The sequence below is a fragment of the Neltuma alba genome, unplaced genomic scaffold (assembly GCF_004799145.2).
Source record: "Neltuma alba isolate B1F8T4 unplaced genomic scaffold, ASM479914v2 tig00012465_pilon, whole genome shotgun sequence".
Taxonomy (NCBI): domain Eukaryota; kingdom Viridiplantae; phylum Streptophyta; class Magnoliopsida; order Fabales; family Fabaceae; genus Neltuma; species Neltuma alba.
In genome coordinates this window covers 277,920-297,390 of record NW_021636941.1, presented here as the reverse complement: position 1 = coordinate 297,390, position 19,471 = coordinate 277,920, and the positions used below count along the sequence as shown (strand labels likewise).

Genomic DNA, 19,471 nt, shown 5'->3' with positions numbered 1-19,471 from the left:
ATAATCATTATATCATGGCATCTCATGTTTATAACCTTTAAAATATTCATTTTTCTAAAAACATATTTAATTTTATATTTTTCAAATATACATACACATACTAAAAATTAATTAATTATATTTTTCATATATCATTTATTATGTTGGCAAAAAAATTATTAGCGAATTTATTACTTCAAATAAAAATATAAATTAAAGCTTATCTTCTATGTAATTATCATATTAACTTATGTATTTTTTGATAATTTACACATAAAAAAAGTATTTCTAATAATAACTATCCAAACACTCTCATTTATCAAAACTATTTTTTTCTCAGAAGTTATTCTTTCAAAATCTATTCTCAAAATCACTTTTTTTTTTTTCAAGAAGCTATTCTTTAAATTATATTTAGATTTATTCAAACACCCCAAGTTGCCGTTTTGGTAATTATTGTGGATTTGGGCCTTCCGGGCCAGATGGACCAAAACGCTGGACAAGTTTCTTGGGCCAACCGAGCCCATCATAGGTACTGTGTCTTGTTTTCGGCCCAAAAATTACTCAGAGTACTGTTTCTGTGTGAGTTCTTTTCTTTTTTCCCCCAAAAGTGTCATTGATGATAGATCGATGGGGATGATATGATCTTCTTATAGTCATTAATGTTTGAATTAATTAGTCTAATTATGAATTAAAGCTGTCAAGTTCGTTGGATTAAATTAATTAATCCTCTGGTTTTCCCTTCTAATCCGTAGCATCACATCATCAGTAACATAATTATATACTACTGCTGATTTATCCCTAATCCACTTGTATAATGACCTAATCCATTGACAAATTCGTCATTACCCCATCAGAGATCTTCTATATCTAATCATCCAAACTTTTGAAAAATTAAGTCAAAAGATATGAACAGTTATTAATTATTTTTAAATAGCAATAAAATCAGTATCAAATTATTTTTTTAAAAAGAAAAACCCTGCCCTTAGATTATTAAAAAAGTTACCATCACAGTATATTTCAAAATTATAATATTTAAATTTCAGGTAATAATTTACTGAAAACGCAGCAAAATTTTCTATTTAACTTTAGTTTTTCCTGCATAATTATATTGAGTATAATCAAGTACTAATTAAATAGTGAGAATTATTATGATTTGTACAAATTTTAATTAACTAGAATTGTTTAAACTTTGGTTATCTAGAAACAATTTTCCCAGATACTTTTTTTTAAGTTTTTACATTATTCATCCGTCCCACGCATCACGTGTTGGGACAACTACCATTCAAAATAATTCAGCATGGATGCGTGACGGGCTCATTACAGGCACGTCATTTAATTTCGTTTCAAAGTTTATGTGATTGTAACCTCAAATTATTATTTATTGCAAGAAAAATTACTTATAAGCCGTCATTAATTAGGCCAAAGATAATACTTTATTGGTGTAGTGTTTAGAAATCCCAAAAAAATTAACAACGTAATTGAGTTGAAATCTATATATATTATTTTGATTCTTAATATAAGAGCTAGTTTGACATTTCATTTGGTTTCAAATATAAAACCTTAATTCACTTTATCTTTATATTTATCCTTTTTTTTAAAGATAGTCCTTATAGCAGTTGTATATGTTAAATGTTTTATCAAATAATATTTAAACTAATATATATGATTAACAAGGGTATTTTAGGAAAGATAACATCTATTTATTATAAATAACTGATTTAACTCATTTTTTTAATCTACTCAAATTAGTCAATTAGATCTTATATTAAGGACGAAAGTAGTATTAATTAGTACTCCTCTGTCCCAAATATAAGTATTTACACTACAAAGTGGGTTTTATATTTAGAACCAGATGAGTAAGATATTTCATTGTTATTTTGTTTGAGTTGCTTTGAATATTTTCTGTTTTTTTTCCTGGGCAAATGAGTTGTTTAATGAACAAAACACATGCTGAACCAAATTGATAATTTGAATTTAAATTTTTTGACTAATAAGATAGGAAAGTAAAACTTTTTTTTAAAAAAAAAACCAGAAATAAGTAAGTAATCAAAACGACAAGAGATTATATATGTTTGCTTTTGTCAAAGAAGACTTTGTGCAAGAATTGACGTGATTTGGAATTTTGACTAATAAGATAGGAAAGTAAAACTTTTTTTTCCAAATGATGTATGACAAAGAGTCGTTTACGTATTTGAGAGGATTAATTAGTGTATTCCAAGCTTGATTGCATTACAAATTATTCTACAAATTAAAGTTATGAATGATGCATGCAATTTGATTACTGATATACATCTGTACATTTTCCAAAAAAAAATATTGTTTGAAAAGTGGAAATTTTCTCCTCCAGATATATACCATTGATTTAATAATTGGTATATGACTAGCTCATATAATATACTACCGTCCTTACTATAAGATCCTGTTTGACTTTTATTTTGGTCCTAAATATATAACCCCAATCTACTTTGTCTCTGATATTTATACATTTTTTTCAAAGTAACCCTTCTAACAATGATAGTTCTAGTCAATACATTTGATTAGCAAGGATATTTTAGGAAAGACAACACCTATTTAGGACAAATGACTAACTTAACTTACTTTCTTAATCTCCTCAAATTAGTCAACAGGCTCTTATAATTAGGATGGAAGGTAGTATATAACTAGTAACAACGCAATCTATATATAATGAATTATTCCCAAAAAAAAAATTGTTCCCATTAATTAAGAAGGTAATAATTTCGTGAAACAGAAGTTTTATACAAAAAAGAATATATTAACGGTTGCCTTAAATCATGAAATGTGCACATTTTATATATATAGTCATTATTCACCATGTGTGTGTATAAAATAAGAAGAGTTTGAATCCAATTAATTTTGTTTAGTCTACTTCTAGAATATGTTCTCAAAAAATCAAACAATTATCATAACAAGTCTGATATAAGCAATTAATTGCATGACAAGTTGTTTAATTAAACTGGTCTAACAAGCAATATATTTTGATTTATCTCTGTTGACTTAATCAGTAACTTTCGTAAAACCTATAAATAGCCCGATAATTACGTTAGGGAAAATTTTTAATTCTGCGTGATTCAATAATGTAAATGACAATGATTTATGCATTAGGTTCTTGCATCCTCATGGGTGCTAATTAATCCGAATTTGCGTGGTTCTAATATTGGGCTTGAGGATGCCATAATCTACATCTTATTTTAAACTGTCCAGATAAGATATGGAAACTATATTTTTTTTCAATTCTAATTTTTGCATTTTCAAGGTGAAATATCAATTTTTTTATCCTACTTTATTTTCTTCATCATTTGAAATAAACAAATGTTCAAATCTTATTTTTAAAAAAATATATTCCATTATTCAAATCTTAGTTTACATGCCCACATTTAGTGAAACCCACGATCTCTAGTTTCAAGTTAAATGATGAGTTAGTTAAAGCCTAATTTCAGTGATTTGAATGAAGTTAGCCTTGCTAATGAAGGTAACTTAAGGCGAGGGAAGGTGATATAAACTATATATAAGAGGGAATTAATACATGAGGGAGGTAGAATTAAGATAGAGTGTAAGATAATAATATTGATTACTAAGATAATTATAATTAAAGTAAAAGTTAGTTTGAGCGTGACACAAAACTATAAATGTTGCTAGTATATTACACATTTACCCACTGTCAAAGTTTTTCTTTAATTTGGTAGCTTTCTTCTGTGTCACCAAAACTTATATATAGTATAGCTATTATTCATCATGCATTAATGTCGCTTGATTTTGGGATTGTTAAATGGCTAATTGTTAAGAGTTTGATACTTTTTAAAAAAAATCAAATTAGTTACAAAATTTGTCCTTAATTAATTTAGCGACATAATTTCGAACACATTTGATAATGTTAAACCCATTAAATTTATTGAATTTGAACATGAAAATGTTTATTTAAATTGTAACTTCAAAGTGTTGAGATATTTTTTTTGTCACTTATTGTCCTTTTTTCCCATCTACCTTACTTTTATTTTTACTATTTTTGTCTTGTACTATTTCTTCAGTAATTTTCTCCTTAAGTCTTTTTTCTTTCTTAAACCTTACGCTGTCATTGTTTCTCTTCTTTCATCACCATTTGTTTGATATTTCCTTTTATTTTTAACCTAAAAGAGATTGAACTGAGATCATCTAATTACATTTGATTTCAGTCTTACTAAGTTAGCCTCAAATGACTTCTAATTTAACTTTGAAGGTGTCGACATACTTATGAAATTTTTCCTATATTTTTTACAGTGGTTTGGTAAAATATACTCCTCCGGTCCTAATTATAAGACCCTTGACTTATTTGAGGAGATTAAGGTAAGTAAGTTGTTTTTATAATAAATAAGTGTTGTCATTCTTAAAATATCCTTACTAATTAAGTATATTGGCTTAAACTATCATTATTAGAAGGATTATCTTGAAAAATGCATAAATATAAGAAACAAAATGGATTGGGTCTTATAATTAGGACCAAATAAAAAGTCAAATTGGGTCTTATAATAAGGACTGGAAGAGTAATAAATAAATGAAAACGCGGTAACATGCAATATATTACTTTTGATCGGATATATAGAACAACTAAAAGTACTATGAAAATTTTCAAAATATTATAATGAATACAGAATAGTATTTGTAATTAAACTCTCTATAGACGTTTTTTTGGGCAGATTGTCGGTCACAAGTTTTTACGTATTATGAGATAAACAAATATACTTTCAAAATGTTATTCTTAGCATTTCAATTCATTGATATATTTTGACACTGTTTAGTGATAATTCATTTTATATTTTTCCCATGTAACTTTATTATGCATAAAAATGTTATCATTGAGCTGATTATTCACTAACTATTCAACCACTAAGAAGTATTTTATCCAGACATGTCTAATTTAAAAAGAATTTTTAGGTCTTAAATCGTAATTTCCATTGTCGCATGTGCTACTTACAATTTGTTTTTATTCGAATTTTTAAATATGCAGGGAGTCGTTAGCCTCACTCACACACAACACACGGGAATCTTCTGACTTCACACTGTCCTTTTTCATTTTCCCAGAAAATAGTAGCAGTAGTTAGGATCAGAAAATGCATGTGAATATGAAAGAAAATCCAGGATAATGAAATAATCAAACGGCAGCAACAAACAAGAAGATGGTTCTGTCGGTCTTCCAATGTTTTCTTTGGGGCAAAAAAAAAAAGCACAAATGATTATCCCCGTGATTAAGCTAGCATTTCTTATTCTATAATAACATAGTGCGTAAAGGTGCATCCAGTATTCTGATCTTATTTTTTAAGTATATCTAACATTCTAATGGTGCATTCAGTACTCGATCAGAAAATATATATGTATAGATGCATTGACATATAGTCCATTTATAGATAAGTACGTTTTTTTCTATCATTCACCCATGTGTGGACGCAATTAATTTAGACATTGCAGCTAATTGCAAAAGTTAAATTAACTGTAAAGATGAATTCATAGAAATGCATGTTTGAAGCCCCCCCCCCCCAAAAAAAATCATCTCCATAGGTAAGCGTTTTAAAAGCGAGTTACAGCGTTGACATTTTGGGGTTGGTAGAATAGAACCATTTGAACTCATTGAAAGTGTTTTTGGTGACATCTTTGACTTTCTTACAAAGTGATTTCGGTGCAAATAAAGACTCCACCTACGTACCAAAACTCACACAAATTTTGAAAAATGGACGTTATAATAACAAGCTTCACCTAATTAATGCAACTTTCATTATTAGTTTAATTAATCACTTGTGAAAAGAATATACTTACTTTGGTTAAGGTGAAATTTTGACCATAATTTTATTTTTTAGGTGCAAATTTGTCCATGATCTTTTTAGTGGTACAATTTTGACCCTATTTTTTTGTTACAATTTTGCCCCTGAAGAGCAAAGTTACACCCAAATATTAGGGATAAAATTACTTTTAAAAAAAAATTAGAGGCAAGATTGCACCTGAAAAATAAAATCAGGATTAAAATTATACCACTAAAAAAACCAACAACAAAATTGTAACTGAGAAATAATATCAGGGTCTAGATTGCATCTTAACCCTACTTATTTTACAATTTCAAAGATTCAAAACCAAACTGATCTGAGCAGACACTCAAGAATATTGCATCTCTGATAGAAACCAGAAACCAGAATGATGTCCGGTATGATAATCATTCTCTAAATATCGTGCTACATTTGACCCAACAAAAAATCGTGCTACATTAAACGTGATGAATTGTTTTGCAGAACTTAATTATGATCTATACTTCATCATTTGTGGATAGAGACTAGAGAGCGATGGTCATCATGACTGGGATTTTCTTAATTAATTAATTAATTATCTGAAGACATTCTCTTAATCAATTCAGTTTAATGTACATATATAAAATCTTCTGCTCGTTTCACTTTGTTAAGAAATAATAATAAGAAAAAACACAGACGGTGGCAATTTATTTGTAATTTGCACTCGAGTGATATGCTTATCATAACGGAACATGGGGTCGGCCAAAAAGATGGAATTGATTACTAGAATGGCTGTCAATATTGTAATTTGATTTAGCACTTAATTAGAAATTAAGAAGAGGTTACTTAAGTTGACTTTTGTTATGTTTAGTGAGGCTTCTACTAATATAAGTGTGTCAACTGATCAAATATTTTTTTAAAAAAAAAAATTTATATCAAAAGGCTTATTATATCTTTAAAATTTTACATTAATTTTTTGAAAAAATATACTTTTACAAGACCCTTTTAACCGAATAATATAATTTAATATGAGAAGTTAATAATGTGAAATGAGTTTTGTATTTAAAGTAATATACTAAGGATGGAAGGAATTAATTATCTTTAAAACATAAATATGCAACAAAATGCTCTACTCATAATAAGTTATGTGCCGCTTCATAACGTACATTTCATATAATGTAGAGAGCCCATGTCTAGCTTTGATGGTAGTAATTTTTGGTACACCAACTAGTTTTCAAAAATTGTCTCCATAACTTGAGACTTTAACTTGATAAAGAAGCTGCGTACATCTAACCACTTGGACTAGTTGTTATTGCTTAGTTTAACATTTATTTTAATTATTATTAAATATAGTTATGGTTTTGAAGAGTTTGAATTTTTAGATAGAAGTATAATTTCCCCTTAATTTATAAATTTAATTTAATAAATAAGCATGTGTTTATTTTGGTAGGGTGGAGTCGCCAAAATCGATTTCTTCAAAGGAGACGTGTATGCATTAAAATTCAGAACTTTGTATTGGTCCGTTTCTGTCTTCTTAATCCAACGACTTTGTCCAATCTCCCATCAATTATCCAACGGTCTTATTTAATTCGCTTGCACCCGTTTAATCTTCTTATCCTAGTTGTTTGGAAGAAAATTAATGTAGCTACCTAGACTAGCTACACTTGAAATTGTATTGTAAAGTGTCACATTTAACAGGTTCCAGCTTCATCGAGTACTATAAAATATTTTTTTATATACATTCATCATTCTAAAATCTTTTGTAATTTATTTAATATCTTAAACTATTTTATTGTATAATTTGCCTTTAAAATATTAACTTTTTAGAGCTCTTTTTTCTTTAAAATATTTTTAGGAGCAATTTTAAGGTATTGGACATATAAGAACAAATAATTTAAGATGTTGGATAAATCATGAGGTGCTTTAAAATCACTTGGGCTGAATAATCCTATTTAATATAAAAAAGCACTCCTCTGCGTTCTACTAAACTATAATTTATTATTAATCAGATTTATTAGCATATTCTGGCCAAAAAAATTAAAGGATTTATTAGCCTAAGATCATATGAGTAGTTCATCGATCTTTTGCCAGTTTTAAGGTGCAGAGCGAACTTCTTTTTTTTGGTAACAGAACTTTTTTTTTAAATGAAATGAGAAGATGATCACAATTCAGAGAGCCTTTGACTGCTTTTGACAGGATTCCAAACTATAGTAAAGGCATCACACCTCGTTTTTGCTACTGTTTCTGTGATCAATAAAGCCATACATTTTTATAATTAATTGCTATTTTAAAATTTCAACAAATTCTTTCCCCCTATTTTGACCTTCATCTATTTCCCTTTATTTAACAAAGAAAAAGTGTTCAAAATAGAGCTGCTCTATTAAATTAATGAGAGAGTGCGCAAAAACCCGAAAAATATTTCAAAATGGAAGGAGTAGCACAGTATTATATGCTTGCTCATACATCTACTTCCAATCTCTTTCAATTCACTGCGTAAGTAAGTATCAACGATTGGCTTAAAAGACATGAATGAGAATTTCAATTGTTAATAAGCAGTGTAAAATATTGATTAGGAGAAAATTTTAATCCACTAATCTCTGCCCTGAATTCTTAACCACACTTACACGTATTGATCTTAAACATCATCGGCACATTACATAAGCTTCCAAAACAAAAGAAAAGATAAAACAGACTGACAATAAGTTTTTTATATTTATTACGTCAAGTTCTCCAATTATATATAATCATATCTTCTGTTTTTGAAATATTATCATATAATTGTAATCTCAAATGAAACATAATCAAACAAATGACCATGGGTGATTAGAGAATTCGACATAATGGATATAAGAAACTTTCTTAAGTATTTTTCAAAAATTGCTAATAAATAATAATTTTGTAACTTAATCACATGAAAACTTTTTTTTATAAATAAGAAGATGTGTGTTACATCATGCTTATGAACTCAGGCTTAAGAACATTAATTGTCAATGATCTTGTAATTTAATGAAACAAAAACTTTCATATAATTAGAAGATCACGAGTTTGATTTCATTTATAACATTATACGACTAGTAGACGAAAATAGGCAATTAATAACCAAGCACGGGAGATAAGAGTGATGAACAGATAAAATAAATGGAATCACAGATGCATATTAACGTCAAAGGAAAAGTCAATATTGGACAGAGCCAAATGCATGTGAGGCAAGGTATAATCAACTCTCCGACATTGACGTTACATCCTTTTGTTAAAGCTGATGAACTTGGTGGAAAACGTACGTAGCACCCGCCCTCCACCCTTCTTTTTTACGTTCTTATCCTCTTCTTCCAACTGTTTCCTAATCAGCCTTTTCCCTCCGTACTCCTTCATGCACGCCCCCGCCTTATCAATTCATGACTTGGAGGCTGTAAATATTGATCCAAATACTTTGAGTGTTCTCTTGACAAAAATTTAGATCTTAGTTTATTATATTATGAGAGATTAAACCCTTCTGCTATTAGGTTATAAAGCCGTTGACTTTATGACATGTTTAAAATTATACTGAATTTCAACTTATTCTAAAATTAAATAGTCATGCCGTATCTTATATTCTTTCTATTTCTAAATATATAAAAGTTAGATAACTAATTTATAGATATTAAAAAATTAGTTAAGTTAGTTATTTATAATAAATATGTGTTTAATTCTCTAAAATATCTCTTTGATTATTGCCTTATTAATGAAAACCCTCTTATATAATTAATAAGAATAGTTTGAGAAAAATTAAAAATTGAAGAAATAAAGTATAATATAATTTTATATTCAAGATCAAAACAAATATCATAACTAATTTTTATATTTAGAAAACAAAATATATAAATAAAAAACAGAAACAAACAAGCTTAAAGTTTTTTGCACAACAATTTTCTTTATGCACAGGATTTGAATGCAAGATCTTATTTAAAAAGAGAGAGCAATGAAGTTGAATCATGAGATTTGTCGTGTAACTCAGCAGTCACCACTACTTTTTACGTCGGTTCTCCTCTCAACACTGAATCCCTTTTCACACCACCTTTTCCCCATTCAGCATTAATCATTCGTCGAATCCATGTGCACATGCTTTATGAATAAATCATGCATATCTATAAACCCAGCCAGTGAAATAAAAAAGGGCAAAAAAAAGATCCTCCACAGTGTAAACCTTAAACCAGATGTTGTGGCGTGAAATGAGCAGAAACCCCAATATCTTAATTAATAATAAAAAAAAATTAGATGAATTGAAAATGGTAACAGAGTTATTTCACCTAAGAAATGATTGAGAAGGAAAGGGAATAGGATGTGAAAGCTATCTAACGCACTAATTTTTATTTTTTTCAATTTTCTCATGTTGGGAAAGGTTAGATAGGAGGCCTACCCCACATGCATACATTTAAGGTCCCGTTTGGTACGAAGCATTGAAAATGAGGGATTGAGATTGGGATTGCAATTGAAAAAATCATTAAAATAGTACTTAGTATAAATAATTGTTTGTTATATGGGATTAGGTATGCCTATAAAGGTGGGATTGGGGAATACCACTTCCCCCCATGGTATTCTCTAATCCCACATACATGGCTTTGACTAATCTCATATATCAAACAATCTCTTATACTAAACACTCTCTTAATAGATTTTTTCAATTGTAATCGCAATCCCAATCCCTCATTTTCAATGCTTTCTACCAAACGTAACCTAAGTGTTTTTAATTCGTGCTTTTAAATTTGCATAACCCTACCAAACGAAAAATTTGTCCCCTTTTTAATCTCACTTCAACCTCATAATAATCCTCGTCTTTATTCAATGGAATCTCCACCATATTTCCATATTTCACACACAAACACGCACAAACAAGACTCAAATCCCATAAAATCAAATTTTGATTTCTTCAACTTTCCATATCAGCTCACACACATGGCCGTATAAATACCCCGCAGCCTCCGTTCGTTCCTCAGAAAGAAACGCACACAACACAGAGAAACTAACTTCTTCAGAGAGAGAGAAAGAGGGAGATGGGTAACGCCGTTGGACGGAGTAGGAAAGCGAAGGTGTTGAAAGTAGACGGAGAGACGTTCAAGTTGAAGACGCCGGCGAGGGTGGACGACGTCGTCAAGGAGCACCCGGGTCATGTGTTGTTGGATTCGGAGGCGGTTAAGCATTTCGGAGTTCGGGCAAAACCGTTGGAGCCCTACCAGGAGTTAAAGCCCAGGAGAATCTACTTCCTCGTGGAGCTTCCCAAGGTTCAGCCTCCGACGGAACCTCAGCTATCCAGGAGGGTCCGATCCAGTGGGATTCGGGGCATGAATGCTAAGGACAGGCTTGACTTCTTGATGCTCTCCAAGCGATCCGTCTCCGATATCACGTTCGCGAACAATAAGCAGCCGCCGTCGGCCGGCCGATTGAGGGTGCCTGGGCCCGACGGCGATCCCTTGAGAGTTAAAATGAGGCTTCCCAAGGCCCAGCTGGAGAAGCTCATGGAGGAGAGCCCCGACGGAGCTCAGGTCGCCGAAAAGATCATCAAATTGTATATGGCCAATAACGCAGCCGGAGCCAGTGGCGTCGCCGTCGAAGCCCAGCCTGAGCTGGGGGCCATAAAAGAGGCTCAAAAGCCACGAGGGGTATGTAATTATCTCTTGCTATCCCCATCCAACAAAGTCTCATTTTTCAATGGCGCAAAAATGAAATCTCAATTTTTTCTCAAGAAAGAGCACATCTTTGAGTTTTTAATTTTATTTCTCCCAAAATTATTTCTTAATTTGATTCTCTACTGATAAAAAAACATTTTACTCTAATCTTTTCCAAAATTAATTTCATTTTAATGTAATAAATCCCAACAAACTAAAACCATTATAGATACACACACAATTATTAATTTACGGAAGACATTATTTATAATTTTACTTGATAAACAATTTGGTGACATGTTATCACATCTCTCTGAACATGTTATATTAATATAAGGATATTATTTTATTTGATTAATCAAATTAATCAATTATCATGAATAACTGATTGAATGAAAGAATAATGATATGAAAGATTAAATAAAATTAAAGAAAAAAAAAGGTAAAGACCAAAACAAAATTGTAGTTTTGGGTTTGATAATTTGTTGATTGGCTTTTGATTTAAATATAAGACGCACGCATGTTAAGGTGTATATAGCGTATACTTTGTGATGTTTAGGAAGGCAGAGGCCGACATGGCCGTTTTCTCATTCCGGATTTAAAGCAGTGTGTTATTTTAATAAGGGTTTTGTAGTTTGACTCTTCAATAGAATCATTTACATTAAAAAGCACAAATGAAGGCACAAAATTTGAATGCAAGACTTTTGACATTTTCTGATTTTTCGAATAAGAATGAAAAGGAAAAGGCCAGTACAAGAAGCTAACGTACGTTGTAGTGATTGACGGATCAATTTGTTTATGTCTTCTTGGATTCGTGCGTTGTCTGTTTCTGTTTCCTCTGGGAAGTGGAAAAGCAAAAGGTCAAATGTTAGACTCTGTCGAAATTTTCAAGTCGGTGCCTTGTGCTTCTTTGCTAATTTATTAAGGATGCCCACATGAATAATTCGTCCCAAAATCAAAACATCTCGGACTTTGCATTTGAATTGGTAAACTTCTTTTCCATAATAGGACTGAATCTAAATGGGTTTTTTTTGCAGAAACGAGTGAGTTTCAGGCCAATGGAAGAAGGAGAAATACGCGTAGAAGCAGCTTCTCAATAGTAATTGGTTCAGCTTCTCTCTGTTTTGGAGCTTTCGGAAGCAATTGAATTTTTGTTCTGAAATCTTGTAGCTTATTCCCGTTTTTCAGAGCACACTGTATTATACACGTTTAGATATATATATATATATATATATATATATATATATAGTGCTAGCTAGCTAGCTTAAGAATTCAAATCAAGCGTGGCTTCACGGCGGCTTGAGATTGCTTGTAACAGAACCCTGTGAGTAATTAGAAATAGATCAGAGTTATTTGAAGCTGCAATCTTGATTTCCAACTAATATCTCCAGCTGCGGAATCATTCTTTCTCTTGTTTTCTTTGAAAATTTCAACACTATATAATATGGTGTAAATATTTTGTATGAATAATTTAAATATTGTTTAACTCTGGGAAAAAATATGATAAATACCCTGATTTAAGTGACTTGTAAAAACGATCAGTTATCCTTCCCAATATATGCCTTATAAAAGGGATCAGAATGAATATATAATTTAAGGAATAAGTTGCTCTGTTTGTAACTTATGAAGAGGAACTGATCTACTACAAGTAAGTCCCACGATTAATATCGGCTAATATTAGGATTTTGTTAGTGGATAATTTAAAAGGACTTTGATGATGGATGTTTTGAGTTATGAAGCCTATTCTTGTGTCATCAAGCTCTTAGAAAACAATGATGGTGGTGAAAACAGAGGAAATAAGGAAGAAGCAGGGGATGAATTTGAGTGCAATAAAAGGACATAAAAACATGGAGACATCACCAAATGAAGATAAACCTAGGCGAATGAAACTGCTTCAGTGGGAGGAACATGGGCACATGGGTAATGGTTGGGGCAATAGATATTTAGGTGCATCAAACTCCGAATTTGTCAATATGTACAATGAAGTAGATGTTGACCAATCTCCCTCCTCAAAATCCTAACATAATCAAACTTCTCTCTGACATTTTGGGCAAAGGCCCTTTGGGGTTTGGCCGTTGGGGTCCTTTTAGTTGGTAAATGTTGGAGCCATTGGTCATAGATTTGGCTACTTTACACATGAATCTAATATATAAAAGGCATAATTAGTCACAATACTAATAAGCTACACAACATCCGTTGCCCAATAATAATAATAATAATAAGTTACACAACATCTATTCTAATTACAATAAAACAAGGTTAAAGGTCATATTTTTATCCTGAAAGTATTCGCAAAAGAAATGTAGGATTCAAAAATATTTTTTTGTCTTGATATTACTTGGGTAATGTTTAAAAAAAAAAAAACGTAATGTCACTCTAACTGTTAAGACATTACATTTACCATTAAAAAGCTAACTTATTACCTTATTTATATTTTTTAACGGTTAAGGGAATATTGCCCAACATGCCAAACAAGTCTTCCATTCATGAATACTTTTTTTTTTTTTTTTAACACTTTCGGGACGATATTAAACTATTAACCCTGGTAAAATATGGTTTGATTTGTGTGCATGAAAGCTTTTAAAAATTGTTGTTTAACGAGAAGTTGTTGTAAGGGGAAGAGGAACTTCTAAGCAAAGAAAGACAGAGAAACTGAAATAGCATCTCAGTAATAGTATATAATATTTGTAAAGATCGATGCGATGGACAGAAGAAGATAATTTAACGGTTGCTTCTGCTATAATCTGGAAGGCGACTAAAACCCTTTCGTGTTTGATTAACAGTGAAGCTTCAAAGTTTAAGTAGGTCAGGCTTCTCACTGAAAATTACATCACCTTCATCTCAAATCATCCTTGACTATATGTCTTTTGGAAGTTAAGGGTTAGGTCTTATTAAATTAATGCTCCATTAGTTATAAATTAATTATATGTTGCTGTTCAATTAATCATACTTAGATGTACTTAGATTCTCCTGTCTTGTTAGTTAATAGTTGCTGTTCAATTAATTATAGTTTTTTAGTATTACTTCTTGTCTTTAATATAAAAGCTAGTTTGAATTTTAATTTGATCATAAATATAATACTCCAATCCATTTTATCTCCAATATCTATCTATTTTTCTCTTAAATAATCTTTATAGTGGTTGCATATTTAAGGAGTTATTAATATTATCAATTTGTAATTCAAACATATATGATTAATAAGGGCATATTAGGAAAGACAGCATCTATTTATTACAAATAACTAACTTAACTTACTTTTTTAATCTTCCTAAATTAGTTAATTAAATCTTATATTAACAACTGTAGGTAATATATACACACGTCTTCTTGAAAGCTTGAGTTGTATGCAAGTTATTTTTGTGAAACTCAAACCAAATGCAAATAATTTTTTGTGGCATGTTTAGTAAAATAAGGAACTAATGTAAAAGAGAATAAATATTTTTAATTTCTACACGAACATGAAAGTTCGAGAGAATTTGATTACTCGTTCATGTACTTCAACTCTGTATATGACTCTCTTCTTATGCTTCTTGTGGCCTTTATTCAATTTTATTGTCTATAGCATTATTGATTCATTTGAGATGTAAATTAGAATAGAATAGCTAATAAATGTAAGGCGTGGGGAAGTAGAAAGGAGGCAGAGCATTGGCGGGGGAATAAAAATTCAGCAGCCATATCACTTAAGCAATACTCCTCTAGTCTTATTTATAATGTAAAGAAGGAAGTAATTTTTTAGTCTTATTTATACGACAAAGAAATTTTTTTTATATAAATGTATAATTTTACCTTTTATTTAATATTGTGTTGACTATATTTAAATAAGATATAATGTATATTAAATAAGAATAAAATTAAAAAGTTATTAAATTATAAATGAGAGTTAATAAAGTTTAAGGTTTTTTTTGTTTGTATGAAAAATATTCAAAGTGACTTATAAATAAGATCAGAGGAATACGTGAAAAATAAGGAAACAGAGGAAAGGAAAGGGGGAAGAAGAAGCAGCACGTGAAGGTTGATGATTAATAGGGAATATTATGAGATCAAGAATGTTTGATTTGGGTATGTATATAATATGATTAAAGCTCAATTAATTATATAATAATAGTGGTATTATTATTGATGAAGCCAGGAAGGAATGAAGTGTTATTGTAGAGAACGCGGTTGATTAATGGCAAAGTTTGCGAGTTTGAATTCATTAAATAGAAAACTGAAACTCAGGACAGGGAGGGTCCCATTTGCAGGAGAAGTTGAACCCGTGAATGAGAGAATCCACAACTAATCAAAACGAATATGTATTGTGATCAGAGCCTTTATAAACAAAAATATATATGTCTGTATGTATGAAGACTTTATTATATGGTTTAAAGTAATTTGAGGAGGAGATGTGAATGTGATTGGGAGAAATATTTTGGTTTCTTGCATCTTAGTCAACTTGCTTCATTAAATATTTTGTCACTATTCCCCCATTTTGAAGCATTTGGCTGCTGGCTTTATCCCAGGTCCTGCCAATCCAATCACATGCATCCATCTCATTCCAACGCTACCCTTTAGTTAATTAAATGATGAGAAAAAGTAAGGAATGCATTTAATTAACCTCGACATGTATGATTGATATTACTGTGTAGATCATACAGTCATATAGAAATAATGTGCCATGTCAGCCCCAACTAACATCAAATACTCCTTTAAGTGTTGACTTAAGCAAGAAATTACGACTTCAACTTTCTATGAGTATGATAGGCCTGTGAGTTCCTTCCACTAATTGAAAGATAACCAAAAAAAGAAAGAAAGAGTATGTGTTGGAAAAATTAAGCAAGTATATTTATGACAGGTAATATCTGATAACTCACACAATCATAATATATATATATATATATATATCTTCTGTTAAGAGTTCGAACTCAAAACCTCACAATAAAAGAAGTTTTAAAGAAGGTATTCAGTGTCAGTTGGGTTACAAAATTCCAACAACATTGCTGCTTTGTCGAAGATTATTGTCATGCAATTTTCTCTTGGATTATTATCAGTAGCAGTAGTACCATTAGAAAGGGGCCTAAATGAGGCCTTCAAGATTAAACTTGGGATCACCTCTAAGTAGGGCTTTGGCCCATAATCACTACTAAGGTCTGATGTTGTAGCTATTGCCTTCGTACATATTCCGGAAGTTTCTCTTACATGAATTCATTCATAGTCCCTTGCTTTTTCCTCATTCTCTTCAAGTGAATGATATTATTCCTTCTACCTTTACTTACATTTCGACTCTTATTCTCAAAACCAATCTCTCTCTCTCTCTCTCTCTCTCTCTCTCTGCCGACTAAATCCAAATGTATCAGAGCTTGTTTGGATCCATTATCGATAGGTACGTTTATATAAACCGAAATAAAACTTTTCTTATATACTTATCTCATATTTTGTAAATTATAATTAAAAAACTGCGCATAAACTATTCTAAACAAGTCCTCAATAGCTCATAATAAAATCATTCCACATTTGCCAGCTGCAAGTTTCATGTCAACATGAAATAAATTCTCACTTTCTATTATCAAAATACTACCTCTGATCCTAAATGCCCCAAAAGCTAGATTTTATATGTACGATCGGAGGTAGTATAATTTTTTCCTTAGGTCACTTGTAAATACATTTTTGAACTTTCATGCATGGTTAAAATTTAAATTATTGAATTTGTATACTCTTAAAAATATTCACTTTCCCTCTTGATGAAGATGTTGAGAAGGAGGCTGATTGCATGCGCGCTGCCGAAAGAAAAAGTATACACTTCTTTCCCCACCAAAAAAAAAAAAAACAGATAGTAATTAACAAAGTAGGATTCGTGGAGGCTGGAGGGTATATGATTCCTTTCTTAATTCGCGAGCTTAACGTAGAATAAGAAGAAGAGGACTGCATTGGATTATACCTTTGCGGACTATTCGCAATTTAAATTCAAACATTTGAGTTTTCTTCTATTGGTTCCCGCAGATGCAATAAACTATTGATCATTTTCCCACATCCACGGCATATTATATTATGGGTTTTAATTATATATGTATATATATACATATATATATATATATATATATATATGGGATGCCCTCAAGAAAGTTGGTAGTTTCATTACAGTGCCAGAAAGAGAATATTTTTATTTTCAACATTTGGAAAAGAGGCACTTCAAATGGAAGCTTCATGTGTGTAATTATTATGTCCTGATGAGATGGATTCAACTCTCTCTCTCTCTCTCTCTATGTCTGCACACACACACACACACACACACACACACATATATATATATCTTAAAACTAAGGAGGAATATATCCAACTCTTCACTTTATTCAAAGTGAAGGAGGCATTCTATTCCCATGTTTCACTGAGCCAAGCAACAATTTATGCCCCTCTCCCTCCTCTTAGCTCCTTCATTCAACTTTCCCTCCCCCACACTCTCTCTCTCTCTCTCTAAATATTTCTACATAAAGTCTCTCACATTTGTATACTTCCCATTTCATTGTCTCAAACATAATATAAGCCACCCATCGAGCTCATTTGACCCAACTGACACTAAATATTACTTAAGCATCCTTTCGCTGGGCGAAGAATGGGAAATGTGTGTGTGTGTGTGTGTGTGTGACTCCAAATTTTTCTCCCATGCTTTAATTAACATATATACACTATTTCCGGGGAAAATTTTATTTGATATGCCATAAAGAGTAGTGGCTTATATTTTAAACCTCTAAAACACTTTTTTTTAATGAAGAAACTTTACAAGATTATTATTATTATTATTATACGATTAATAACCTTACTTACCCTATGCATGAAAGATGAGGAGGACAAGAAAAGAGGGGGAGAAAAAGAGACAGCTCATATTGTGAGAAAGACACAGAGAGTATAACTCAGAATGGGAAAAAGCAAATATTCTTACATGCCACCACAAGTAAAGATACATATTAATAGAGACTTGTGCTTGTCCCCATGGATGGATCCTTAAACATTCTGGTTCTGAGGTTTCACAAAACTCAGATATTGAAACAGCCCCTCACAACGTCCCCTACATTATTTCCAACAACTTAAAACACACACACACACAACTTCTCTTTCGTTTGTCCCAAACCCACTTAACTTCCAAGTCCCTGTTCTTTCTCACACACAAAATGATATACCCTCACAAATTCATTACACTTTTGTTGCTTTTCTTCATTTCGTGTCCATTTTGCATCAGTGACGACTCCCCTCCGGCGGCTGCTCCACCACCAGCGGATGACTCTGAAATGAAGTGTGGTTCATGTCCTTGTAAAAGCCCGTGTGGCAGCAATGGCGGCGGCAGTAGTGGTGGTGGCGGTGGCCAGGAGCTTCCTATTCCCTCTCCGCCTCCTCCTTCACCACCACCACCATCTCTCACCTATCTTTCCTCCGGCAATTGCGATCAATCGCCTCCGCCGCCAGCACCGAGGTTCATCTATGTGACCGGTGGCGAACCGGGGAATGTGCCGTACCAGACTCAGCCGTATAACTGGGGGAATTATAATTCTTCTGCTCCAAACACACAGGTGGGGTTGCTGGCTTTGGCTGCTAGTTTGGTCGCTTTGGTAGTTTGTGTGGCTTCATCATGAATCTGAATGATGATGAGATGCTATACTAAAATAATTGGTGAGGGCAAAGTATAGCTCAGATATTTAACTTCTTCATCTTTGTTTCGTTCTTAATATATATCGTTTTGATTTATTTAATTTTGTCTATATATGGTGTACTTTTTTTCAATATCCATTATTAGTTGGTCTTGTGCGTCGTTATTTATTTCTTGGTACCAGCTTCTTGATGAATTGATTCATCTTATATTTGATTCGGGATGATTCTGTGATATTCTCTGGTGGGGTAGAAATACAATGTAATTTTCTTTTGTCAATTTTCTATGCATAATTTTGATGTAAAATTATGGAAAAATTACCCGTGCGTTCAAAGTAAACAAATTAAATACAGATAGATCCTTCTAATTTTATTTAATACTGATAAATTTCCATAAATTTAAGATATATAAATTTGAGATGCAAATGATGCAGCTTTACTGTAAATATGAAAGCTTGAATTGGAAAC

At 31.4% G+C, this 19,471-nt stretch overlaps 1 protein-coding gene across 1 annotated transcript; it reads left to right on the top strand.

Moving 5' to 3' along the window:
• Positions 1–10,591: 10,591 nt before the first annotated feature.
• On the top strand, positions 10,592–12,623 carry LOC114727341 (uncharacterized protein At1g66480). The gene is made up of 2 exons (XM_028914041.1): positions 10,592–11,383; positions 12,427–12,623. Exons 1-2 carry the CDS (start codon positions 10,778–10,780, stop codon positions 12,487–12,489), a joined length of 669 nt encoding a protein of 222 aa, XP_028769874.1. The 5' UTR covers positions 10,592–10,777; the 3' UTR covers positions 12,490–12,623.
• Positions 12,624–19,471: the final 6,848 nt, after the last annotated feature.

Bases quoted from the DNA above. Each gene is read 5' to 3' on its own strand.
- LOC114727341 (XM_028914041.1), top strand. From the start codon at position 10,778: ATGGGTAACGCCGTTGGACGGAGTAGGAAAGCGAAGGTGTTGAAAGTA. The intron at 11,384-12,426 runs GTATGTAATTAT...TTTTTTTTGCAG, and splicing joins AGGCTCAAAAGCCACGAGGG to AAACGAGTGAGTTTCAGGCC.